The 27,735-nt window shown below is 42.5% G+C and overlaps 1 protein-coding gene across 1 annotated transcript in view; it reads left to right on the top strand.

Annotated features, from left to right (window-relative positions):
- LOC130290381 (ubiquitin carboxyl-terminal hydrolase 12-like) overlaps window positions 1-27,496 on the top strand; it is a 107,797-nt gene extending 80,301 nt beyond the window's left edge. The window contains exons 6-9 of the mRNA XM_056537952.1: window positions 2,316-2,399; window positions 10,530-10,727; window positions 19,592-19,670; window positions 26,750-27,496. Coding sequence (XP_056393927.1) covers window positions 2,316-2,399; window positions 10,530-10,727; window positions 19,592-19,670; window positions 26,750-26,851 — 463 coding nt within the window. The 3' untranslated portion in view covers window positions 26,852-27,496. The remainder of the gene's footprint in view (window positions 1-2,315; window positions 2,400-10,529; window positions 10,728-19,591; window positions 19,671-26,749) is intronic.
- Window positions 27,497-27,735: the final 239 nt, after the last annotated feature.

Raw genomic sequence — 27,735 nt, 5'->3', positions numbered from 1 at the left:
GTCTCAGTGGTGATGCGTTTAGCTGGCCTCTGTCTTTTCAAACGGCTTGGAGCCAGCATATTCCTGAGGGAAGGAGCTCTTCTAAATGTTAGTAGGGGTTGGGTAGGTAAAATTTCTTTTAGGTAGGGATCATTCTTGAGGAGACTCCAATGTTTTTGTAGGATTTTCCTTATGTTGTAAGTCTCCTCAAGAATGATCCCTACCTAAAAGAAATTTTACCTACCCAACCCCTACTAACATTTAGAAGAGCTCCTTCCCTCAGGAATATGCTGGCTCCAAGCCGTTTGAAAAGACAGAGGCCAGCTAAACGCATCACCACTGAGACCACTCTCAAAAAAGGTGTGTTCAAATGCGTCAAGAAGAGATGTCTCTGCTGCAACATCATAGCGGACCGGAACACTGATTTTAGAAGCCATCATACAGGGGAAACCTTTGAGCTACCATTCCATCTGACATGCCAATCCCAGTTCGTCATCTACCTTATCAACTGTTGCTGTGGGAAACAGTACGTGGGTCGAACCACTCAGAAATTACACCAAAGACTCAACCAGCACAGATGCAATATAAAAAAGGGATTTATGCTTCAAGGTTTGTCACGACACGTCACGACCAAACACAATGGGGCCACAGGAATTTCATCCATCCTGCCCATTGACTACATCCCAGCACATGTTACCATCGCCTGGAAGCTCTGGGAAAGAAAGAGATGTATTGGATTTACAGACTAGAATCGCTCCAACCCCATGGGCTGAATGAGGCTACAGAGCTCATTCACTGAATGTGTCATCCTGCCCTCTTACCAATAAAGATGACCCCCACCAGCCCAGCAATCAACCAAAGAAGAATACATGGGAGGATGTGTGTACAACTGCGCATGTGTGTGTGTATATATATATATATATATATATATATATAAATGTATGTATCAATGACATCAATATACACTACGGCACTACTGCATAGAATATGCTCTATTGCAATGCCGATGCCTGTGTTTGTTAAATCGGTCCAGCGCAGGATATGCGCTTCTACTATGAACTTTTTTGTAATTTGGGACATTTCCTCCCGAGCACCTGGATGAGGGGTCTCCCATACAGGGGAAGACCAGGGTCCAGTTGTGCCTCTATCTTTGAGATGACGCCGCAACATGGAGAGCGGCGCTTTGATTTTTCTACTTGCTCAGCTCCCCGAACGGAAGGCCAGGCTAATAGCAGTAATACCTTATTTGATCTGCCATCCAAGCACCATTCATGTTAATTGTAATATGTGTTAAATTTTAATTTAAATTTGTTTTGCTTTGGATTTGAGACATCTTCAACACTGTGGAAATTGTATTGCACAGATGCATATTTGTATTTTAATCTGTACCCGGTAATTGCTGTTAAATTTCGCGGGATTTTTTTGCATAAATTAGTGGCCTCCCACATCTGCCACATCATTGATCTGACGAAGAGGGGGTCCCACCCCTCGAAACGCGTTATCTGTGATCTATACAAATAAAATCCGGTTATTATATCTTTAACAGTGTCCGGCTACTTCTTCCTGCCACGATCCCAGCCAAGCTATTCTACAGGAGTGAGCGCTCGAACACACCTTTTTTACACGTGAACCGGAGCCCCGGGGATCTTCACCTCTTGCATTCTCCAGACGTCCAGGAATCCCAGGACGCCACGGTGTGAGCTGCACCCCCTGATTTCACTATTCCCTTTGCAACGGGATACAAGCGCGATATGGTGTTGTGCCCACTGCACAACACCAGAAGGTGAGCAAGTTTTTTTCACCTCTTTGTCTTCGTTATATCTGAAAACTTTTACGGCACATTGTTGCGCTTCCCTTTTGTGTTTCCAATTTTTTCTGCATATCGAGCATCTTCTTACTATAGCAGTTATATCATGGGAATTCCTCACAATGTACGCTTGCACTGTGCAATGCTATCATGAGGTTTACCCATAATAAAGTGTGTGAAAAGATAGGAGTGAACACAATGTAGGCTAAAGGTCTATCAGTATGCTATGAGTGTTATGTCTCTAAGCCTTTGAAATGATCATATTCATCTTGTGTACAGGCTGCTGTATGTTTTTCTATAAACTGCACTCTTGAGAAAGGATCATCAAAAACATTAAATACAAGATTTTTGGTGACTACTGCATAAATACCTACATTGTTATAATGCGTAAGTCATATGAAATACAAATGATATGGGGAAAAATTATATTCATGTTTTTTTTTTTATTCAAGGACCCTCTACTGCCTGTGGAAGTGAGCTGATAATAGTTTGTTGTAGACTTTATATAGCCTTTTTTGTGTTGCCACAGGGGGTTCAGTAATACAGAAACACTATGCAGTGAATACAAATATTACTGTGAGCAGTGTCGAAGCAAACAGGAAGGACAGAAGAGGTGAGTAAGAGTATTTATGGACATATGGATGATGATCTGTTTTCTATTGCAGCGTTAAAGTGAATCTGACAGCCGGGTCACCATACTAAACCCAATACACTGGGTGATAGTGCGGGTGAACCTGATTAACACTGTGTTATTCACACAGGTTGGTGCCACCATTCCAGAGTCATTTACTCAGAGTGTAGGGTTTTTACTAGTGGAAAATGTTATTTCAGACTTGTAGGATTCTATTTACTATGGGGATCACAGATTTACAAGTAGGGAACATTTTCTGACCAGCTTTTTCTAGGTGGAAATTTCCAGCCATTTATTCACATGATTTTCTTTGAATTCAATAGTAAATAGGTCGGGTTGTGAAACCACACCCCATTTTGTCTGACCACGCACGCTTTGTAACAGGCCACTCCCCCTTTCTGATTTTCATAATCTAATGTCGGGTTAGTTGAATTTTCCTGGTGCACATGCACATGTCTCAGACTGGTCTCAGACACTGTGCACCAAAATAACTTGGGGAAAAAAACAGACAAAAACTAGTGGGTTTTAGCTCCGTAAATAAGGGCCATTATGTGTATTAGCCTCCATTACTAATATGTCAATAGCCAACTATGCACAATGGAGTTGGAAGTCGGCAAACCGAGCATGCCTGCCTCCTTCCCCTCTGCTCCAATATGCCTGCCTACTTCATGAGTATTTAGGAGATCCCCTTCAGCTATGAGAGCATGAAGTGGTCAGGTATATCGTAGCAGAGGGGAAGAAGGAGGCAGGGATTCTGGGTTTGCCGACTCCTGATTCCATTGCACAAAACTGGTGATAAACATTATGTTGGCTAATACTCTGTGTATCTCTGGAACAATGGCATCGATCTGGATGAGTAATACATGATTTTATTCCAGTTCACCCACATTATTACCTTGTGTATTAGATTTAAAGCAGGGGAACAGTTTGTTTTCCTTTGAACAAATTTACTGTTCTCTATCTTCTGTGGTTGTGTTGTTTTATTGCTAGGTGTTAAATCAGAGTTTTCCATTCAGAGTGCCTCCAGCTGTTGGAAAAAACTACAACATGCTGGGATTTGAGTAGCAAACAGCTCTCTCTCTCACTCTCTCACTCTCAACACCTGCGCCCAGACTGGCCGGCAGCATCCCCGGACCGAATGCAGCAATGTAGAAAGGGATATCAGCACAAGGTGCAGTAAAACCAGGAAGCTTTATTGGAAGCTCATAGGACACACAGGTAACAGGACAACCGCCAACACCTTTCGGATCTCGCAGGATCGTTAGTCATGTCATAACTTACAATTAAAACAAGAGACTTTATATACTCTAAAAACATCACGTGTAGATGACATCACACTCAAAAGGTTTAGATGGAAAACCTGGACACTGGACCATGCCCAGGAACAAGAGGAAACCGAGAGAGGGGGGGGGGGTGTAGAATAAAAGAAAATACAGCAGGAATAAATAGAATATTAGCAGATTTTAGAAGTCAGAGACATATAGCAAATATTGTTATATAAATTGTTAATATGTCAAAATTAAATCATGTCTCTGATTCATTCCTTTAGGTTCTCAAGTTTCCAATACAAATATCCAATAGGATTTTCTGTTAAAAAGCTTGCGTCTTAAATCCCCTCCTCTGATGTTGTTGCTGACTTTCAATTGCACTAACGCATAGTGTAGACCTATTCCTATTATGTTTTTCACAGAAATGGCGAGACAACGCTGATTTGTTAAATTGTTTGTTATAAGCATCAGAAATATACCGCAGCTACCACAAGAACTGGATAGGGCTGATAAAGCATGTATGGTGTTTCAAAGTACTACAGTTCAAGCTAACCCCGCACCCCCTCATCATGCTCATTAGACATCTGGAGACTGTTCAGACCCAAGAAATGCGTTTATGGTGGGATTTTACAACTCCTTCCACCTATCTGTCCAGGGATACGGTTCCCAGAGGCCTCTGCCTAAAGAAACGTCCTATCAGGACATTTTCAGCATAATTTGAGGACAAGTGGACTAATGCCTTATCTGAGTGTTCCAAAAAATGTATTTGATAATTTGTGGAGGAAGAAGAGCTTGAGCTCTCTACTCATGAAAGAGAAATCAAAGATATCGAAAACCAGCTAAAGCCGTTTGAACATACCTCGGAGTACACTTAAAAATATAATTATGGATAACAAAAAAGGCAAGTTCAGTGGTGATTCTTTGGATTACCAAAGTGACACAGTATATACTTGGGCTACACAACATCATATGCCTGCCATCCCTCTGTCTATTTTCAAAACAGAACATAAATCACAGAGAAAATGCAATTCCAATAGAAAAAAATCTGTGAAACACAGAGTAAGTTTCTCTGATAATGAGAATACTTACCAAGAAGCGAGAGTGGGGGCTGGTAACTCACAAGCTGATTCTACACCTGCTATATCATTTTGCATCACCCATAGGACGCTGTAGGAGAGCCGGCCGGAAGCATAGAAGATCATAGCTTCAACCTGAGGTCTCGAACACCGGCCAAGTCTCTCCGTCATCAACTTATCAAGCTATATTATTTCATCTGCTCAGTCGAGGACTTAATTTTGTCCCATCATGCAACTTTAATCTATTTTCCACTCTATTTTCCACTTTTAGACGTTAATCGTTGCACCCCAAATCTCACAATTCAAAGATATTTTATTTTGTGTGATTAATCTACAGGGGAAGGGAATAATGTGAGCCCTACTTGTACTGCTGAACATGCTATATTTACAGATTTTTTTGATCAATATATAACACTTTGTTGCTGCACACTCTCAGTCTTGAGTCTAATGATTATTATAGTGAAAAAGTTCCCTTTCGTATTCCCAACCATAGATTCTATCCCTTAGTGTCCTGAACTACTCCCCTAGACAAATTTCAAGAATTAGTGGAAAAGGACACCGAGATCTTTAAAAACATGTTGCTCATGGTAGCCTGAGTCCAGCGATAGGCTGAGCGGCAGTCTGACGTTTTCGGCCCCGGCAGCAGGTGCCGGTGTAGTGAAGAATTTTGTGTCCTGAAGCGTTCTCACACTGCCGCTCAGCCTATCCCTGGCCGAGTTGGACTTCCCTGCGGCTGGCGATTGGCTGAGCGCATTATGACTCTCCGACCACCAGCAACCAGGAAGTGGATGGTGGCGGAGACCAGAGCTGGTTACCGGAGGCCCCGGGGGAGCGGAGGAAGGTATGTACATCTTAATTTTTTTACTGCCGGCAGTATGGGCAACAATTTTTATATTCTGGAGTTCTCCTTTAATTCTACGTAATGCCGATAAAGGAGGGGCAGTTGTTCTCCTGGACTCAGGTCTATATTCTAAACTTAATCTAGAATTGCTTAGTGATGCTTCCACATATAGAAAATTATCTGCAAATCCTACTAAGTCATGTCAGTCCTCCCTCCAAAAAACTATTGGAGGAAGGAATTGCCATGGGTGTTATTGACACAAAACTTAAACATTATTTTTATGTGGAGAATCCTATTACACCGGTCTTTCATTCTCCTCCCAAGTTACATAAAGGGGTCTTTCCACCTCCCCTCCGGCCCATTGTGGCCGGTATAGGTTCTCTTGGGTATAAATTGGGGAAACTGTCTTGATTCTCATTTGCAACCACTTACTAAAGTAACCCTGTCCTCCTTAAGGGACACCAAACATGTTTTGGAGATTGTAGACAAAATGGAATGGTCTGAAAATGGCAACCTGTGATGTCACTACTCTTTATCCCTCCATGCCACGACAACAAGGTTTGTTAGCATTATCTCACCATCTCAATTCACACAGCATTTACTCCCCTGATCTAAAGGAATTTATTATTATTATTATTTTTTTTTAATCTCATAATTATTTTTTGTTTAATGGAAGATTATAGAGACTATCTTGTCGTGGTATGGGGGGGGGGGGGGGTACAGACAGTCTCTTTCATGAGTTTGTTTACTATATTAATAACAATGATTTAAATTGAAATTTACAGCCCAATTTTCCAAATCCAGCATCCCCTTTCTAGGTTCTTAAGTTATGTGCACCCTCCTCATTTGATTTCAATACCGGAGGCAAAAAGGGGATTATACAACCATATAGACAGGAGTCAGCGGGGAACACTATCTTACAAGTGAACTCATGCCACCCAAACATGTGGTACAAAACATTTCTTATGGAGAATGGGTTCGCTTGAGAAGAAACTGTTCCAATTATGACATCTTTGAGCAGGAATCAAAATTATTACATGACAGACTTTTAGGTACAGGGTATAAAGAACATGATTTGATCACGGCTTACAGAAGGGCAAAAAATCTAAAACTGGAATTGTTGATTTCAGAAAGCAAAAAACTGTTATATACTAAACCTAATAATAATTAAACAAGATTATAGGTCTTTGTAACTAGTTATAGCAAACAATTTCATGCCATCAAAAATATAATTCAAAAATACCTACCCATCTTGGAAAGTAATGTGGCTTTTCAACATGTAGATAAATCACATGTTAAAATAGTTTCTAGACGAGGGCCACTCTAGGTTCTACACTATCCCCTAGTTTATATCTGGACAGCAATAGAAAACGCATAAACCCTACATGGTAACACTCCCCGGAACATGGAAATGTGGTCAGAGACAATGCATTACCTGCTCCCACATATTGACATCGGACTGTTTTGAATCTTACAGCTCAGACAAGCGTTTTCAAAATAGAACTTATATCAACTGTAATACTACTTCAGTTATTTATCTGCTTGTACAGCATGCCGTTGCCAATATGTTGGTTGTACGCCAAACACTCTTTAAACATGCATCAGATGGCATATTTCTGATGCTAATAATGAACAATTTAACATATCAGCTTTTTCTCGCCGTTTCTGTGAAAAACAAAATAGGAATATGTCTACACAATGCGTTAGTGCAATTGAAAGAGTCAGGAACAACATCAGAGGAGGAGATTTAAGTAGCAAGCTTTTTAACAGAGAATCCTATTGGATTTCTGTATTGGAAACTAGAGAACCTAAAGGAATGAATCCGAGACATGATTTTATTTTGACATATTAACAATTTATATAAAGATATTTGCTTTATGATGAGGGTAGTAGTACAAACACTAATGTAACCTCCCCAGCTACCCTCAGACTCTCGTAGCCGGGGAACTACTACTCCCAATCTGCTAATTTTCTATTCATTCCTACTTTATTTTCTTTTATTCCCCCCCCCCCCCCCCCCTCTCTCTGTTTCCTTTTTTTTTCCCCCTTTTTTCCCCTCTTGTTCCTGGGCATGATCCAGTGTCTAGGTTTTCCATCTAAACCTATAGAGTATGATGTCATCTACACACGATGTTTTTAGAGTATATAAAGTCTCCTGTGTTATGCCATGACTAAGAGATCCTGTGAGATCCGAAACGTGTCAGCGTTTGTCCTGTTGCCTGTGTGTCCTATGATCCTCCAATAAAGCTTCCTGTTTTACTGCACCTTATGCTGGGATTAGAAGTTTTCCAAAAGCTAGTCACCTTGAATGGGAAACACTGTCCTACAAAGTGAAAGATGCTCTCTTTGCTGATTGATTACTGAGGACCTCCTTCTGTTTGCTCAAAATTTCCTAATATAGTATTAGTTTTTAAATGTTTTATGTTTTACAGTATAAATGTGAGTATAACTTTGAAATTGGGAAAATAGCTAGATGTACAAGGTTAGACTCCCAGATGGCGGACATTATTTTTACCATACGTCCTGTTAAAGAGGCTTTCCCTTGAACACAAGTTAGGCCGCTTTCACAATATAAAATTAATCCGCTAAAAGATCAGTTATAAACGTCTATTAGAAAAGCTTTAAAAAACGGATGTTAAACGTCCGTTAAAAAATCCTTTTCAAGTCTATGGGATTTTTTTGATTATCCGTTATGGCCCGTCATGAATAACAGATGTTAATTGTGATGGAAGAAAAAACGGCACATGTACTAATTTTTCTTCCGTCACAAGAAACGGGTAAATTAACGGCCATTATTTTTAACATTGAAGTCTATGGCAAACGGATGAGCCTTTATGTCATAAGTTTGCACCTGGTTTATAATATCCGTGGAGGTGACATGAGCAGACTCCTGCAGTGCTGAGGGACTACTACTACTTCCATCATGAAACAGACTTCTTTCTATGTTGGGAGTAGTAGTTCCACAGCTGCGGGTGGCCTGGGGAGGCTACATAAGTGTTTGTACTACTACCCCCATCATGCAACAGACTCTGTTCCATGATGGGGTTTTTAGTACAGGGGCTGAGGGATTGATCGCACCGGGTCTCACTTCTGAGACCCGATGCGATTAGAAGTTGTTAAACAGGAGCGGGCAGCATACTCCACTGAATGGCCGGTACTGAGGAGCCATTCAGGGCTCCTGGCGGGGTTTTCAAATAGAAGCGCTGCGGTGGGGAAAAATATATAGAATCGTTGGGGGGGGGGTATATATCTAGCCCCCACAGTGCTTTTATATATCTTGCCCCCCTGCAGCGCATTCATATATGTTCCCCTCGCAGCGCATTCATATATGTTCCCCTCGCAGCGCATGTATATGTTCCCCCTGAAGCACATACATATATATATATATATATATATATATATATATATATATATATATATATGTTCACCCCGCAGCGTATATATACTAATGTAGCCTCCCCAGCCACCCGCAGACTCCCGCAGCCGGGGAACTACTACTCCCATCATGGAAAGAAGTCTGTTCCATGATGGGAGTAGTAGTAGTCCCGGCTGTGGGAGTCTGTAGGCAGAGGTGTTAAAATGGCCATACATGAGGGATGTTATAACGGGTCTTAACGGATGAATATTTACTCGGCTATTAGCCCCCGTTATTTCATTAGTTATTATACATCCATTTTTACACAGAAAACGGATGTTTAATAATGGATGAATGCTAATATTGTGAAAGGAGCCTTATTCCTTGAACCCCTTCACCTATGTCATCTCCAGAAATTGGGGCAGAGTCTCCCCTGAGACTCCCTGGCGGCACTTACAGAGAATGAATGGACCGGCAGTAAAGCAAGGCAGCTGTGTCTTCAAGGAAACCCCTTCAGTAAGTTAGTATCTTCCCTCAGCACAGGCCTAGTCAGTGGTCTGGTGACAAGTAGACTTCATCCTCAGTACAGAGAGAGTATGTATCAACAGGTGTTGAATGTGTGTCCGTGTCATTAGTCAATGTCAAGTCGCTGGACTTGCCTGTAGGTACAGTAACAAAATAAAGTGAAACAAACCTTTTAGGAACACAGACTTCCTATATAACATGTCTACCCTATGGCGCACTAAGCACCTGCCCCAATACAAGTATATTTTATTGTGTATCACTGGTAAGAAGAAGTAAACGGAACTACTCACAGGGCTGCCACTGTAGACATAGTATATTTATTATGTTACATAATGAACAAACGGTACAGCATGTGTGGGGAATCAACGGGGATAAACAGGATTAGGGAGAACCTAATAGCTCCTCCCATTCCTGTCTGTCTCCACACACGCTGTACTTCTTGTGCGTTATGCAACATATTAAAGATACTATGTCTACAGCAGCACCTCGGTATGTCTTTCCGTTTACTACTTTTTACCAGTGGTATATTATTGGACTTGTCTTTATATAAGATTCAACACCCCGGCGGCTTACACAGCATATATTTGCCATCCTAGACCTACTCCTATATGTCCGTGCATTAATTAGCTCAGGATCACAGCATTAACCCAGTCTTATTCACAATATATTTCATTGCATAGTTGTCACTCCAGGCACAGACCTCATGTGAGGCTGTATAATTCATGTGTTCCCCTTTAGTCGTAGTTCTGGTTATGTATATTGATCTGTATTAGGCTTTTCACTCATAAGTCTGAGATCACTGACAGTCTTTGTCATCCACTACATATTTTACATTTTGTCCTCTCAGCGAGCAGACAACTCATTTGTTGTGTCTTCACAGCAGGGAATGTATTACTGTACTTGTCCTCGGTGCTTGAGGACGATTAAATTCTCTTTCTCCTAATTTCTCTTATAGTTGTGTATGTCATTGACCTTCTCTCTTGCCAAAGACTGTTATAGAGTAATCCCATGTAGTGCTTACAAAATGTGTTGTAAATCTGTTGGCAGGATGAGAGTGAAGAAGTTGCCTATGATATTAGCCCTGCACTTGAAAAGGTTTAAATACATGGACCAGCTGCACCGATATACCAAACTTTCCTACCGTGTGGTGTTTCCACTTGAACTGCGGCTCTTCAACACTTCCGGGGATGCCACTAACCCAGAGCGAATGTATGACCTCGTAGCTGTGGTTGTTCACTGTGGCAGGTGGGTACATATCAGATTATTCATAGGACTTCTATGATAAACAGTATTGTATTAGGAAAGAAGATAGAGAGAAGAGGAATATCAGAAAGAGAAGACTTGCAAAATAATAGGGGATAAAGGGAAAGTGTATAGAAGATAGGAATGTTTTATTTTTACAATGCCATTACCCTAGGAAGCATGGGCAGATCCAGAGTCTAGTCTCTGGAGGGGCACAATCAGAGTATCGTGCGTTGGTCATCACGCCCCCTCCCATAGACTTGCATTGAGGGAGCGTGGCGTGATATCACATCCACGCCCCTCTTGATGTCATGCCACACCCCCTCAATGCAAGTCTATGGGAGGGGGTGTGTCGACCCCCGCAGTCTGCACCCAGCGTTTGGAACAAAATGTTCCAAACGCTGGGGCAGTGGACTACCCCTTTAAGTACACAGCACAGTTCCCCCCCTTCACACATACATACACACACACACACACACACACACTAGGTTGGCTGTATAGTTCTCCCCCACATTAGGTTGGCAGCATAGTTTCCCCCCCCCAACAGACATACAGCCTCCAGCCATATACAGTGTATGGCTGGTGGCTGTGTGTACTGCCCCACCACAGTGCTATGACCACCGGTCCTATAGGCCATAGCAGCAGGTCCTGGGACCGGAAGAGCGGTGGTCAGAGCACCGAAGCTGACATGCCGCTGGTAACTTACCATGCTGGCCAGCGCACGTCCTCCTTCTCAATGCTCCGCTCGTATGGGTGTATGCACGGGACGTCAGTGACGTCCCTGTGTGCGTTACCTCCCGGCGGCCCCATTTTTGCATTTTTAAAGTTAATGCGGGGCCGCAGAGTGTTAACCGGGGCATCCTTGTGTCCCAAAAATATATTTCAGGACAAAGGTATGTCCTTAGTATTAATGGGGGGAAATTAATTTGGGGGTGGGGGGGGGGGGAATTTCCCCATTGTCCCCACCCCTGGATCCGCCACTGCTAGGAAACTAGGATGCCTCGAAGTACAGACATCTTCTAGAACTAATGAGTAGCTAAGGGGGAGCAATTTGTAAAACTAACTTTGACTATGTTTAGAGGGTTCTAAGTGTACCTCACTGTTCATAAATACTTTTTTTTTTTATCAATCAGTTGACATACCCTATTCGAACAATACAGTAAAGCAGTATCCCCAAATCGCCTTCAATAGTTTTACTTTTCCTTACAATATACTCATTACAGTTTTAAACCCCCCACCTCACAGACAGAAAGATAAATGATAAATTTAAGTCCGGTTCCCTGAGATTCAAAGGTTATGGCTTTAGGACCATTTTATAGATTCATTTATACATATCTATGTCAACTATGTTATTAAAGAGGGAAGAGGGGGGAGTGAATAAAACTTAACTTTTAAAGGGGTATTCCGCCCCTAGACATTTTATCCCCTATCCAAAGGATAGGGGATAAGATGTCAGATCGCTGCGGTCCCACTGCTGGGGACCCCTGGGATCCCCGCTGCGGCACCGTGCTATCATTAGAGCACAGAGCGAGTTCGCTCTGCACGTAATGATGGGCGGTACAGGGGCCGGAGCATCGTTACGTCACGGCTCCGCCCTTCGTGATGTCACGGCCCGCCCCTTTCAATACAAGTCTATGGGAGGGGGTGTGGTCGTCACACCCCCTCCCATAGACTTGCATTAAGGGGACGGGCCATGATGTCACGAGGGGCGGCGCCATGACGTCACGCGGCTCCGCCCCCTGTATCGCCCGTCATTACGCACAGAGCGAACTCTCTTTGTGCTGTAATGATAGCGCGGTGCCGCAGCGGGGATCCCCAGCAGCGGGACCCCGGCGATCTGACATCTTATCCCCTATCCTTTGGATAGGGGATAAAATGTCTAGGGGCGGAATACCCCTTTAATGTATTGATAAAAAATGTATACATTTAAGTGAACATTTTGGGGAAAAGACTGGTGTCGCCTATCCACTATAAAGACGTAAATATAGACTCACTGTTAGATGCAATAGGTACCATATAACAGTGTGTCAAGGCGTAATATTGGCTGTCCCAAATATATCATCCCTTAAAGCTGCCCGACTCGCGTTTCAGACACTATATGTGACCTCTTCTGGGGCTAGGTGGGCTATAATAGCCTATACCAAGAGATAAGTCATATCCTCCAGGCAAAACACAAAAACCAACAGTAGGAGTGATCGATACAGTAGTAGCTCCCAACCGACATATAATTTAGGTACCGCTGTACCCCCATGTCATGGGGCACTAAATTTATAAGCAGGAGAAGGCCTTACACCGAATCTTGGTAACCCTGTAGGAGAAATCACATAAAGCAAGCTATCAGGCCATATTCAGCATCTGTGAAAGAAAGTTTCCTGTAAAGCAAGCTAGGTTAGGCGTCCTGTCTGTCTCATATGCGTACCCACAGTGGCGGTGAGCCGTGCAATTATGCCGGCTACCGAGCACGCACAGAGAGCTATCACGGTGTCTGACCTCATATCCGCCTCCGGGGCGGAAGGCGGTACTAGGCTGATGACTCATCCCCTGGCTGACACCACAAGCCAGGGGGCACGTCAAACACTCCGTATCAATGGAGCAGGTGCCAAGTACATTAGTTAACCCTACCGCTGCCGGGGGGTGGGGGGGGACTAGTAATGAGCTGCAACTATTGGCTGCCATGTAATAAGTATGCAATAGGCTTAATGGCTGTACGGAAACACATTATGTAAGGCACAGAATACTAAAAAAAATATTAATCTAAACATACTCCCTAGTTTCTCATAGGGGGAGGTGCAGTAATATGAGGCAGAGTGACTCATCAGCCGCGGTAGGGTTAGCTAATTTACTTGGCACCCGTTTTGCGCGCCCCCTGGCTTGTGATGTCAGCCGGGGGATGCGTCATCCTAGTGTGTGTGTGTATGTATATATATATATATATATATATATATATATATGTATGTGTATATATATAAAAATATATATATATATATATATATATATATATATATATATATATATAATATAACATATAGGAGCAGATGATTATAAGGGATGCTGAATTTAGCATATAGCAGCACGGTTGATGGATTCGTTATAACCACACATTGTTGACACACATTGTTATATGGTACCTATTGCATTTAACAGTGAGTCCATATTTACGTCTTATAGTGGATATAGTGGATAGACAACACCAGTCCGGGTCCCCCACTGCCCCTGCTCGCCCCGCTATCTCAGCCTGGTATGATGCAGCGTAGCTGTAAGCTGGTTGAAGATGCCTGAAGTGAGTATAAGAAACTGGCATCTGCAGGTGAGTATGTACGTCTCTTTCCCCCCCCCCCCCCCCCCCCCCCCCCCACGACCACCACCTAAAAAGGGACTCTGTGGGTTGCTGTGTTTCTGTAGGGACAGCCGCCGGCCCTTTGCAGCGGCTCCCTCTGGCAGGTTTGCATGCTACACGGCTCTTATTACGGCCTACGGGTGCTTACCTGCGACCTTAACACTGTGTGCCTCCAGCGGAGTTTAGCTCTGCCCCTCCACTTTTTCGAGGAGCGGCACCGCTTTGTACTCAGAGTGGCTCCGTCGGCCTCACTGAGCTGCGGACCCTGCGGGAGCTCCTCCTATCCGGGCCGTCCTGTTTCCCTAGCCTCGGAGCTATGCGGCGGCTTAGCAGGCGCTTCTAAGCATGCTGCTCCGTGCAGTCGCCGCTCCTGAGTCTGCCTGCTGTGTGTTTTTCTTCTAATTCTATAAGAGAACTGTTTGTGGCTCCTTTGAATCTTGTTAATACCATGAGGTGCAGAGTTCAAGTCCCCAGTGGACCAAAAAGTAATAATGGATGCAAAATTTTAAAATGCAGGCTTGGAGAAGAAGTTAAAAAAAAATATAAAAAAATTATTCCACACACACATTACCTGGTCACTCTCACCATTTGGTGTAGTTTGGCACCCACTTGTGGCCAATTCTTGTATTGCACTCTAAATCTATTGCAGCCTTGGCCGCAGTTTAATATCTGCAGTCCTTTCCTAGAGTCTGCATTAGGGGCTGCTTTATTTGTTTCAGTCACCCTAGATGGTGACCCCGCTATACATGAGCTGCTTAATGTATCCCTCTGGCGTCCCTAATTCTGCATTGTTGCTCACTGTCATGGAGCATATGCGAAACACCGTGGCAGGTTGTTGCCTGGGATGTACCGGTCCATTGGAAACTATCGGGATATATTTAAGTAACCTGTTCTCTCCTACCACTGAGTTCCATACCTTGTGCAAGCTCTTTGGCGTTCCTTACAGACACTCAGGTCTCTTTTGAGGTTCCTCACCTGTCATGTATGCCGACCACCCATCCTGGGGTGTTCTTGGCATGTCATACTATATGATCCCTTCTCCACAGGCTAGGGCATTTAGTGCCCAGGACCTCACACCCTGCGCTAGATCTCCATGGGAATATCCCTGTGTGGGCTTTGTTTGGACCTGATATCACTATGCCAAACAGTGGTCTCGTCTGTCACTCATCATACAGCTGCCGCGGCAGCTGCTGACACTCCTGTACCCCACTGCTGGTGCGAGGTGTCCGAAGGAATGCCCCGTTGTCTACTAGGGACCCATACCATTCAGTCAGACAGTGGTCTGCATGGTTTCCTCTGCCGCCTGTCACACAGCTGATGTATCTGCAGCTGTTGTTCCGGTACCTCACTACTGTGCGAGGTGTCCGATGGAATGACTCGTTGTCTGCTCTGGACCCGTACCAGTGGTCTGCATGGTTTCCTCTGCCGCCTGTCACACGGCAGATGTATCCGTGGCTGGAGTTCCGATACGCCACTGCTGTGTGCGGTATATTGAGAACTGACCCAGTGTGTCATACGGACCCTATGACTCGTCTACTGCGGACCCATACCAGTAAGCCAGACAGTGGTCTACATGGTTTCGTACACCGTCTGTCACACATCCCACGGCTGAAGTATCTGCGGCTGGAGTTCCGGTACCTCACTACTGGGCGAGGTGCCGACAAAATTACTCGTTGTCTTCTATGGATCCATGCCAGTAAGCCAGACAGTGGTCTGCATGGTTTCCTACACCACCTGTCACACGGCTGGTGTATATGCGACTGGACTTCCGGTGCCTCACTACTGTGCGAGGTTTCTGATGGAACGACTAGCTGTCCACTATGGATCCATACCAGTAAGCCAGACAGCGGTCTGCATGGTTTACTACACTGCCTCTCACACATCTCACGGCTGTTTAATCTGTGGCTGGAGTTCCGGTACCGTTGTGTGAGGTGCCCGACTGATTGACTCTCTGTCCACTATGGATCCATTCCAGTAAGCCAGACAGTTGTCTGCATGTTTTCTTCTGCCAACTGTCACACGTCGCACGGCTGATGTTTTTGTGGCTATAGTTCCGGTACCCCACTGTTGTGCGTGGTATACATAGAACTGACCCAGCTATACGGGATGTCAGGGATGTATTCCAGCCAGGTTTTCCGTACCTCACAGCTGGGTGAGGGATCTGAAGTAGGATCCCTACAGGTATACAGAATTGATACCAGTAGGACAATCCTTCGTCTGTTGGGTTTTCTGCACCACCAGGTCACCCATTGGATAGGCCGCACTCTAGTACCCCGCTTTTTGTGGGAGGTTGAATGGAGTCACCCTGGGTGCTCAGGAATCCTCTACCTGCTGGCCAGACTGTTTTCCGCATGGCTTACTACTACTTCAGGTCACCTACCATACACTTTCACCCTGTGGACGGTAGTTCAGGTTACCCACTGCCATGGTGTAGTTTCAAGTGCGTCACCCCATGTTGCTCCATGGGCTTTGTACCCCGCACCACATACCGGTTTACAAGGTTACCTACTTGGCCAGGTCCCTCTCTGCATGCCTGCTTCTCTGTCTACAGGCTGGTATCTCACTCCACTGTGTGTTTCCGTATGAGGGACCCGGCATGGCCATGGTCCCTTTGCCACATAGCCAGACTGTGTCTGCATGGTGTTCTATTCCACCTGGTTTCCTCCCACGTTTCTGCCGCAGCTGCAGTCCAGTATCTCTCTTCCAGGGGCAGTTCCACAGAGTGTGTACCTGTGGATTCTTGGCACCCTTTCTACCTCTAAGTCACGCTGTCTGCATTTTTCCTGCTCCATATTCATTCTTCATCTCCTAAGTCTGTGTCTGCAGCCTTGGTGTCTGGCACCATTAGGGAATGGGGTGTGTTTTTTTTTTCTGCAGGTCCCAAGGAATTTCTTAGCAACCGGCATCACTCTGTGTTCTCCTTGCTTAGTTTGCACTGTTGGTCTGCTAGAGGCATACCTCCCTTCCTGCTGGTCCCTTGGATGTCTGCGGTTTCTTTTGTGTCTGCAGTCTTGGTACCCAACTACTATCGTGGGGTACCCATGTCTGTGTTCCTACATATGCTAAGACCGCTCTGTAGGTGTAGAGCCCACCTTTCCAGCACTTCTGTTCTGACATGGGGCCTGCTGGAGCGACAGTCAGTTTAGCCCCTCCCTATACCTCCAGGTCTTTTTTTCTGGGGTTTCTGTCCGATGTGGCTCAGACTCCTACTCGTCACTGTTTGGAATGGCTCTCAACACGTCTTGTCTTTTTTGCCCAGCTCCAGTGTACAGGATTCCGATCCCTCTTGGGACACAAGGTGGCTCCTCCAAACAGCGATGGTTGCCGCTGGGGCATGGGGGCTCCGACCGCCCAGCACTTGTCCCGTGCCTGTGGGGCAGCATTTCCCTGCTCCTACTGCGCCTGGTGTGTTTTGCCAATGCCCTTTCCACAGGGGGTATGGGGATCAGGGTGCTTGGCATGGGTCTGTACTTGAGTTTTCATCTCGGCCACCCTTGTTTTCCCTCCTCAGGAGGGACTATTTTGGTGAGTTTTTTTTTCTGCCTCCAAGATGATGCCATCTAGCTGTTCCCACTATATAGGTGGAGTATCTGGCGGGGCCCCTGTTTTTTTTTTGTTTTTTTCTGTTGAGAGCATTCAACAGACATTTTTACTGTCTAGGCTTGTGTGCTTACTGTCCACTATTACAGCCTGGCTCTCTTTCTGTTTTTGGCTATCTACTGCTGCTTTTTTTCCCACCCTAGGGGACTGCTTTGGTACGTCTCATCAGTTATGTGTCCCCCAATGAAGAGCCACTGAGAAAAGGAGATTACTTTTTGTACTCACTGTAAAATCTCTTTCTCATAGCCTTCATTGGGGGACACCGCACCCACCCATTTCATCATCTTTTTTCCGGACAATTTTTTCTGGTTCTTGGGTTGTTTATCCGGGATTCCTTTCTAGGGTCCTTTGGACGTATGTGTTTGTTGGCTTCTCCTACTGCTTTGTGACAAAACTGATTACCTCACTGCAGGTGGGCAGGTATATCCTACCAGGGAGGAGACAACTTTTTTCCTAAGGTCAGCGCCTCCTAGTGGCAAGAGCATATACCCATCAGTTAGGTGTCCTCCAATGAAGGCTACGAGAGAGATTTTACGGCGAGTACAAAAAATCTCCTTTTTATTCACTCCCCTTTTCCCCTGTTATTCCTGATTTGGAGACTTCTAGCTATATATATATATATATATATATAATATGCGGTGGGGAGATTTATTATTTATCTACAGTTCCATATCTACAGAGAGCAGTAAGTATTCTGATCTGTTATTTTCACTGCAGCCTGGGCGCCTCTGCTTGCAAAACTGTTTTAACACAGCACTAAGAATAAGATCTGTTATCTGCACTGCAGTGAAGCATGCTGGAAAGACAAAGAGAAGAAAAATCAAAACAAACACTTATGGCATTGATCAATGCTGATCGTGGCATTTAAAGCATTAGGGGGGCTTTGTTAGACCCATAGAATTATTGTGATTGTGGGGTCCAATGAGTCTCTACTTGATTAATTCACCTTCTTCAGGATCCAGTTGTAAGGTTCTTCTAGTAAGTTATACAAATGCATCACCAATATCACTGATCAGTGCTATGCCAATGCATAGTGCTTAGCAGTAATCAAAATCAGTAGATTGCTATAAAAAGTCCCCTATGTGAACCTAAACATTTTAATCAAAAATGTTTAAAAAAAATTTGAATAAGCCCATCCCCAATAAAAAATTAAATCACCCCTTTTTCCCATTTTACAAATAAAAAATATATATAAAAAAAATCAATAAACATATTTGGTATTGCTGCATGTGAAAATTTTTAAGCTATTAAAATAGAATGTTAATAATCCCGTATGATTGATTAACGTCGTAAATGCAAAAAAAATTATATACCAATTCCAAAATTGATGATTTTTGTCACATCACATCCTAGGAAAAAAATAAATAAAAAAGTGATCAAAAAGTCACATTTATGCAATAAAAAAGAAAATACAGTTCACTTCGCAAAAGATTGAGCCCTCATACAGTCGTGTATATCTAAAAATAAGAAAGTTGTAGGGGTTAGAATTGGGAAATTTGAAACATACTTATTTTGTGTAAAAAAAAAAAAATTAAAAAAAAAAAAAAAAAAAAAAAAATATTTAATAGCAGTACAATAAAGGATAAGCATGTAACCACTGAATAGTTTTAATCACATTGACTCACAGAATGAAAAGCGCATGTCAGTGGTACCGTAAAGTGCACTCCATAAAAGTGAAATTCAAAAGTTGCAAAATTGTAGTTGTGAGAAATTGAGACAAATAATAATTTTGTTTGTTTATGCTGTACGTCTTATGGTAAAATAGTCTTTAGCGGTGCAAAAAAAAAACAATCCCTCATATGGCTCTGTGGATGGAAAAATAAAAGTGCTATGGCTTTTAAAATGCATTAAGGAAAAAACAGCTCCTTAAGGAGTTAAAATTTAAATTTGCAAACCTAACATAACTTTTTATATTTTTCATTTTTTGCAGTGGCCCAAATCGTGGACACTACATCACCATTGTGAAGAGTCATGGATTCTGGCTGCTGTTTGATGATGACATTGTAGAGGTTGGTTGTTTTTTGTGTGGCCTCTTCTTTTCAGTTTCCCGATCTTTAGTCATACTTCTAGTATACACCCTGTTACATCCATACTAGTGTCTTTACATATTGGCTGATCACTCTTTCAGCCTTGGTTTTATATTGCCAAATTTTTCTAGTATCTATTATGCAGTAAGGAATTGGGAATATGGCAGTCAGACATACATATTTATGTGGTTGAGAGTGTTTTCTTAATTGTAATCTCCCATTGTCATATTTTCATAAGTAGCAAAAATGCGTAGTATAAAATATATATACAAGTAAAACGAGGTGATAGAAACCCCAATATGAAGTTATGAGTCAGCTATCTAATTCTGTACAGCTCTTGGAATGAATAGTAGTTATGCGAAGTGTAGTGAAATAATGTCACTGGATGTATTGCTGTCCTTAAGAAGGTGCTCAGCAGATGACACAATTGCATACAGTAGGATTTTTTTCAGCAGGATTCATGCAATATGCACCCTGAATATGCCTTTGTGTGCACAGGGTGACATGATTATCCACAGGAGAAAGTAGTCTCCTAATCATATTGGATCACCTAATAGGTGATGATGGCATGGACATATTGTGACTATGCCAGACAAACAGTACCAGAAACCTACATTTAAAGTTGTAAGTTTTCATGCTGTTAAAGGGGTATTCCAGGCAAAAACTTTTTTATATATATCAACTGGCTCCGGAAAGTTAAACAGATTTGTAAATAACTTCTATTAAAAAATCTTAATCCTTCCAAGAGTTATTAGCTTCTGAAGTTGATTCGCTGTTTTCTGTCTAACTGCTTTCTGATGACTCACGTCCCGGGAGCTGTGCATGATGGGAAAATATCCCCATAGGAGCTGCACAGCTCCTGGGACGTGAGTCATCAGAAAGCATTGGAAGGATTAAGATTTTTTAATAGAAGAAATTTACAAATCTGTTTAACTTTCTGGAGCCAGTTGATATATAAAAAAAAAGTTTTTGCCTGGAATACCCCTTTTAAGTTGAAGTCACAGAAACCATGTCAGCAAACTATAGTTTTAGTAAATTGTTTAGGATATCTACTCTTACAAGCAGATCTTTTCATTTATAATTCTCTATAACAAAATTCCAGTTGGTCAGAAATTTACATCCACCTGACTGCTTTTCTATCGCTTATAACAAAACAAAAAAACAATGTCCATGGCTTTAGAAGTGTCTAATAGGCTAATTGAGATCACGTGAGGAAACCAGAGGGGACCTTCGGCAGGATTTTGCATGACCTCATAGGAAATCAATAGAAGTCAGCCAAGACTTTAGAAAAAGAATTGGAGATCTACTAGTCTGGTAGATGCTTGGAACCAATATCAAAATACTTAAAGGTCCCATGTTCTTTTGTTCAATTGATATGTGAATTTAAATTCTATGGCAACACAGCCATCATGCCATACAGGAAGAAGTACCGTATTTTTCGCCGTATAAGACGCACTTTTTCTTCCCCAAAACTGAGGGGGAAAAGTCGGTACGTCTTATACGGCGAATACACCCCTATCGCGGCGGTCCCTGCGGCCATCAACAGCCGGGACCCGCGACTGACACAGGACATCACCGATCGCGGTGATGCCCTGTATTAACCCTTCAGACGCGGCGATCAAAGCTGACCGCCGCGTCTGAAGGGAAAGTGACACTAACCCGGCTGTTCAGTCGGGCTGTTCGGGACCGCCGTGATTTCACCGCGGCGGTGCCGAACAGCCCGACTGAATAGCCGGGTTAGTGCTTACAGGACACCGGGAGGGACCTTACCTGCCTCCTCTGTGTCTTCTCCATTCATGAGTCCCCTGTATGCTGGCGCTCTCCTTCCTCGTCATCACGTCGTTGCGTACGTGCGTCGGCGTGCGTAACGACGTGATGGCGGCGACGGAAAGCGAGGATACTCGGCCAGCAGCAGAGACGTTCTGGAGCGACAGGGACACGGCAACAGCGATGGAGCGACATCCAGGGCACCGGTGACTGGTCCGGAGCGGCGGGGGACACGTGAGTATTACCTCCTATCCAGTGGTCTTCAATCTGCGGACCACCAGATGTTGTAAAACTACAACTCCCAGCATGCCCGGACAGCCAACGGCTGTCCGGGCATGCTGGGAGTTGTAGTTTTGCAACATCTGGAGGTCCGCAGGTTGAAGACCACTATTGGGTTCAAAATCTTTATTCTTTTAGATTTTGCGCCTATAAATTGGGTGCGTCTTATACGTCGGTGCGTCCTATAGGGCGAAAAATACGGTACTGTTCTGGCTCCGAGAGATTATCATATATTGACATGACCTAAATGGCCTCTCAGCTAAAAAGAAGCCGCTGCTCCAAAACGCACGTAAAAAAAATAAATGAAAAAAAAATAACAGATCATAGTTTGTAAGGGTAGATGATGACAAAAAAGGTTGTACTTTTTAGAGAAATGTTTTCTGGCACTGTTTGGCCTTGGTGACCATAAATATGTACATAGAAAAATGTCAGAGGCTTTCAAGCCAAAGGACACCTACCCAACTGTGAAGCATGGGAGTGGTAGCATCATGTTGCACTTCACACAAAAAAATGTCATTATTAGAAAATTGTAAGGTATTGAATCAACATCTCAGGATATTAGCCAGGAAGGTATAGTTTCGGTGCAAAAGAGTCTCCTAGGTTTCCACACTTTTTTTTTTTTTGTGGAAAACTGCCACTTTAGTTTTTATAATCATACACAGACTTGCTTCAGAAAACTGTCAATATTGAAAGGCCTGAACACACCAACAGATGGGGAAAATAAACCTGTGTTTGCTTTTACCTAAGATGCAAATCACTTCATCGGGCATGAAAACTGTCGTTTTTCCAGCCAAAGTCAGAAGTGAATCCATGAGGAAGCAGAAGTATAAGTCCAACCTTTATATTTCCCATTCCTTTTGAATACACTTCTGGCTTTGGCTCAAAAACTGCAGTAGCAGATATCCAAAAACTGTGTGGAAACATGTCAGAAATTTCAGAATCAAGAAAACATTTCTTATCTATGATGGAGAAATTATCATGCCAGGCTTTTATATAAAAAGTGGATTATTTATTAACTAATGAGTAAATATGGCACTTATACATACATAGATATACTATATTTTATTACAATGATTAGTTTATATACTATGTAGGAGTTTTCTTAATGTCAGAATAATCCCATCTCGCCATCTCAGGCCTAGTCAGTCCATACAAAATAGAGGATTCATCTTGCTTTTTTGTCTAAGATGGCCGCCTCCTTCTCCCATCTGGTCAGTTGTCCTAGTGTCTTCATCCACGCCTCCTCCAGGTTGGCCTGGTCTCCTGAGCTTCTTTCCTCTGTGCACTCCTGTTGGCTTTCTCTGGAGCCACTTATGCTCAGATGATGGGTGTGTTTATGATGACTGAAGTGTCCTTTTATAAATGTGGGCATGTTTATCCTTATTCAGGATGTATTTCCTGTCTATAAATATACATATATGATTTACCATGTGGGTTGGTTGTATAGCATTAACTTGTGGGTGTATGTGTATTATGTACTCGTTCCTGATTGGAAATTACCAACCATCCACATATGACCTTGTTCTTCCTCACACTACATGTGTACCTGAAATAGAATGGCAATATGTCATAGATTCAATATCTATATATACTATACTGTGATATTCTTGAAACAGCTGTTGTGAGCTTATTTCAACACGTGGTTAACATAACTTTAGCCCCTTGCCGCAAACCGCCGGGTTTATACGGCGCTCCGGCACAGGAGGGTTATGAAGCGAGCTCAGGAGCTGAGCTTGCTTCATAACCGCATGGTCCCGGCTGCTATCAGCAGCCAGGACCCGTGGCTAACGCCGGACATCACTATTCCGGCAGATGTCCGGCATTAACTCTTTAGATGCGGCGATCAAAATTGATCGCCGGGTCGAAAGTGAAAGCTTCCCGGCTGTTCAGTCAGGCTGATCGGGACCATTACGATAAAATCGCGATGTATCAATCAGCTAGGACGCAGCAGGAGGGTGCCTTCCTCCTGCGTGTCGATCGGCGATTGATTGCTCCAAGCCTGAAATCCAGGCTTGAGCAATCAACCGCTGATAACACTGATCAATGCATTGCAATGCAAAAGCATTGTTCAGTGTATTGAATCAATGTACTGCATGTTATAGTTCCCTATGGGGGCTGCAACATTGCAAAAAAAGTTTAAAAAAATTGTTAAAAAAGATGATGTAACCCCTTCCCTAATAAAAGTTTTAAACACCCCCCTTTTCCCATAAAAAAAAACGGTGTAAATAAACATATGGGGTATCGCCGCATGCGTAAATGTCCGAACTATAAAAATATATTGTTAGTTAAACCGCCCGGTCAATGGTATACACGCAAAAAAATTCCAAGTTCCCAAATAGCGTCTTTTTGGTCACTTTTTATACCTAAAAAAAAATGAATAAAAAGCGATCAAAAGGTCCGATCAAAACAATAATACCAATAAAAACTTCAGATCACAGCGCCAAAAATTAGCCCCCATACCACCCCATACGTGGAAAAATTAAAAAGTTATAGAGGTCAGAAGAGGACAATTTTGAACGTATACATTTTCCTGCTTGTAGTTACGATTTTTTTCAGAAGTAATACAAAATCAAACCTATATAAGTAGGGTATCATTTTAATCGTATGGACCTACATAATAAAGATAAAGTAGCATTTTTACCAAAACATTTACTGCGTAGAAATGGAAGCCCCCAAAAGTTACAAAATGGTGTTTTTTCTTCCATTTTGTTGCACAATGATTTTTTTTTTCCGTTTCGCCATAGATTTTTGGGTAAAATGACTGCTATCATGGCCGTAAATGTTGGCACCCATGAAATTTTTCAAGAAAATGAAGTATTTCTCACAGAAAAGGATTGCAGTAACACATGTTTTGCTATACACATGTTTATTCCCTTTGTGTGTATTGGAACTATCCCAAAAAAGGAGGAAATAAAGCAAATTGGACATAATGTCACACCAAGCTCCAAAAATGGGCTGGACAAAATTATTGGCACCCTTTCAAAATTTTGGAAAAATTTGATTTTCAAGCATGTGATGCTCCTTAAAACTCTCCTGGGGCAAGTAACAGGTGTGGGCATAAAAAGCAACTTGAAAGCAGATAAAAAGGAGAGGAGAACTGTCTGAGGACTCGAGAACAAAAATTGTGGGAAAATATCAACAATCTCAAGGTTACAAGTCCATCTCCAGAGATCTAGGTTTGCCTTTGTCCACAGTGCGCAACATTATAAAGAAGATTGCAACCTATAGCACTGTAGCTAATCTCCTTGGTTGTGGACGGAAAAGAAAAATTGATGAAAGGTGTCAACGCAGGATAGTCCGGATGGTGGATAAGCAGCCCCAAACAAGTTCCAAAGATATTCAAGCTGTCCTGCAGGCTCAGGGAGCATCAGTGTCAACGCAAACTATCAATCGACATTTAAATCAAATGAAATGCTATGGCAGGAGACCCAAGAGAACCCCACTACTGACACAGACATAAAAAAGCAAGGCTACACCTTGAACTCTATGTAAAATTTTACTTTGAAAAAAAAAAAAAAGCAAGACTACATTTTGCCAAAATGAACTTGAGTAAGCCAAAATCCTTCTGGGAAATCATCTTGTGGACAGATGAGACCAAGATAGAGCTTTTTGATAAAGCATATCATTCTACTGTTTACTGAAAACGGAATGAGGCCTACAAAGAAAAGAACACAGTACCAACAGTAAAATATGGTGGAGGTTCAATGATGTTTTGGGGTTGTTTTGCTGCCTCTGGCATCCGGTGCCTTGAATGTGTGCAAGGCATCATGAAATCTGAGGTTTACCAACGTATTTTGGGTCGCACTGTACAGCACAGTGTCAGAAATCTGGGTTTGCGTCCGAGATCTTGGGTCTTCCAGGAGGACAATGACCCCAAACATATCTCGAAAAGCACCCAGAAATGGAATGGCAACAAAGCACTGGAGAGTTCTGAAGTGGCCAGCAAGGAGTCCAGATCTAAATTCCATTGAACACCTGTAAAGAGATCTTAAAGTTGCTATTGGGAAAAGGCGCCCAACATTTCCGGCCGAGAGGTGTAAGAAGCTTATTGATGGATATAGGAAGCGACTGATTTCAGTTATTTTTTTCAAAGGGTGTGCAACCAAATATTAAGTTAAGGGTGCCAATAATTTTGCCCAGCCCATTTTTGGAGCTTGGTGTCCAATTTGCTTTTTTTCCACCCTTTGTTGGTTTAGTTCCAATACACACAAAGGGAATAAACATGTGTATAGCAAAACGTGTGTTACTGCAATCCTTTTCTGTGAGAAATACTTCATTTTCTTGAAAAATTTCAGGGGTGCTAACATTTACGGTCATGACTGTATATACAATGATATTGTATATTGAAAAATATACATCTCTTGATATTTTACAAAATCTAGCTTCAAGCATACTTTCAAAGTTGTGGCAAAATAGGCTTTGAAGACAACAAAGTGATGATGAAAGTAATGAAGTCACCCTCATAAGTCGTGACCCCAATCCCAATAAAGAATTTATGGGCAAAACTAAAAATGTGTGTGAGCAAAGAGGCCTACAAACCTGACTGTTAAAATTAGGAATGGGCCACAATTCCAGCAGTTTATTCTAAGAAGCTTGTGGAAGACCCCAAAACATTTGACCCAAGTTAGAGAATTTAAAGGCAATGATACCAAATGTGAACTGCATTAAATTGCCAACTTCTGAAAGAAATAAAGGCTGAAGTGTACAAAACTTCATTGAGTGCATTGAACATTATGTAGTGCTGTACAGAGTAAGAATCACTCACATATTATGCTTGTTTCAAACCTAGAAGTGTATTCTTCTATTATGAGGAATTTGCACAACTTCAGTGTTTTTGTTGGGGGGGTGGGTTGTAAGTGTTGTTTGCTTCCCTCCCATGAAAAGGGATTAAAGGTAAATTACAGGTCACAATTTTACTGTGAATGATCTATTTGTTTCAGTTGCTCACTGCTTAATTTCGTGCAGTATTTAAAAACTATTCACTAAAACTTATATATTTTTCTTTTTGACAACAGAAAATTGATGCCCAAGCCATTGAAGAGTTCTACGGTTTAACGTCAGACATTTCCAAAAACTCAGAGTCAGGATATATCCTATTCTACCAATCCAGAGACTAAATCCCATGATTGGGTTAGAGTAAATTCCTATTCGTGAAGAAGGGTGGACTGTTGGACAGTGAATGAGGGATCAAAGTTCTATATGGAGTACAGAGGAGAAGCTCATAACTGCTGCCACAAAAATCTGCTATCAGTATCTGGATGGACTGTTTTACTTTCATATTTTATTGATGTCAGCCGTACTAAACCAATCTTCTCCAATAAGCCATTTTAGTCTGTCTTCTCATAACCAGGTGTAGGTGTTTTTACCACACCAAAAAGTCTCATCCTTCCAAAGTCTTTGTAGGCTGCAAAATAGTTACATACTAAATGGACCCTTGAAAAATGGAGTCTGCCATTGACTGTTATGAGCCTCCCAGACCCAAGCTAAGAAGATAGCACTTTGTAAGACAGAAGACAGCTGTGGTTCGGAGAGAGTTCACAATAGAAATTGTTACCATTTGGCAAATGTGATATTCATTACAAAGAATGTTTTTTTCATATCACATATAACCATAACTGTACCTGCACCTTTCTACCTTCCATTTTTTATTTTTTTGCTGTTACACTCCTTGTAGTGAGTGTTAAGAGGCTGCTGTTCTGCACACTAAACAATGGGATCACTTGTTATTTTTTATTTTGTTATTTAAATTTTCTTTCAATATATTTTGGAATTTTAGCACCTTTTTTTAATTGTTCAAGTTGTCCTCTGAAAATACTACTGCAGAGATGGACATAGACTAATAAGAGTGCAAAACTGTTTAAAGGTTTCTGCCTGCAACCATTAACTTCTTTTCTCATTTTTCAGGATCTATGCACATGGGCACCAAGGTTAGTATGGCACTTGGTTAGTTGTGCTCCTGTCATCCGGTCCTGAAAAATGTTTACTGCTGGATTCCAGAGTC

This window comes from Hyla sarda, chromosome 9 (assembly GCF_029499605.1).
Source record: "Hyla sarda isolate aHylSar1 chromosome 9, aHylSar1.hap1, whole genome shotgun sequence".
Lineage (NCBI taxonomy): Eukaryota > Metazoa > Chordata > Amphibia > Anura > Hylidae > Hyla > Hyla sarda.
This window is presented reverse-complemented; position numbering and strand designations above follow the sequence as displayed.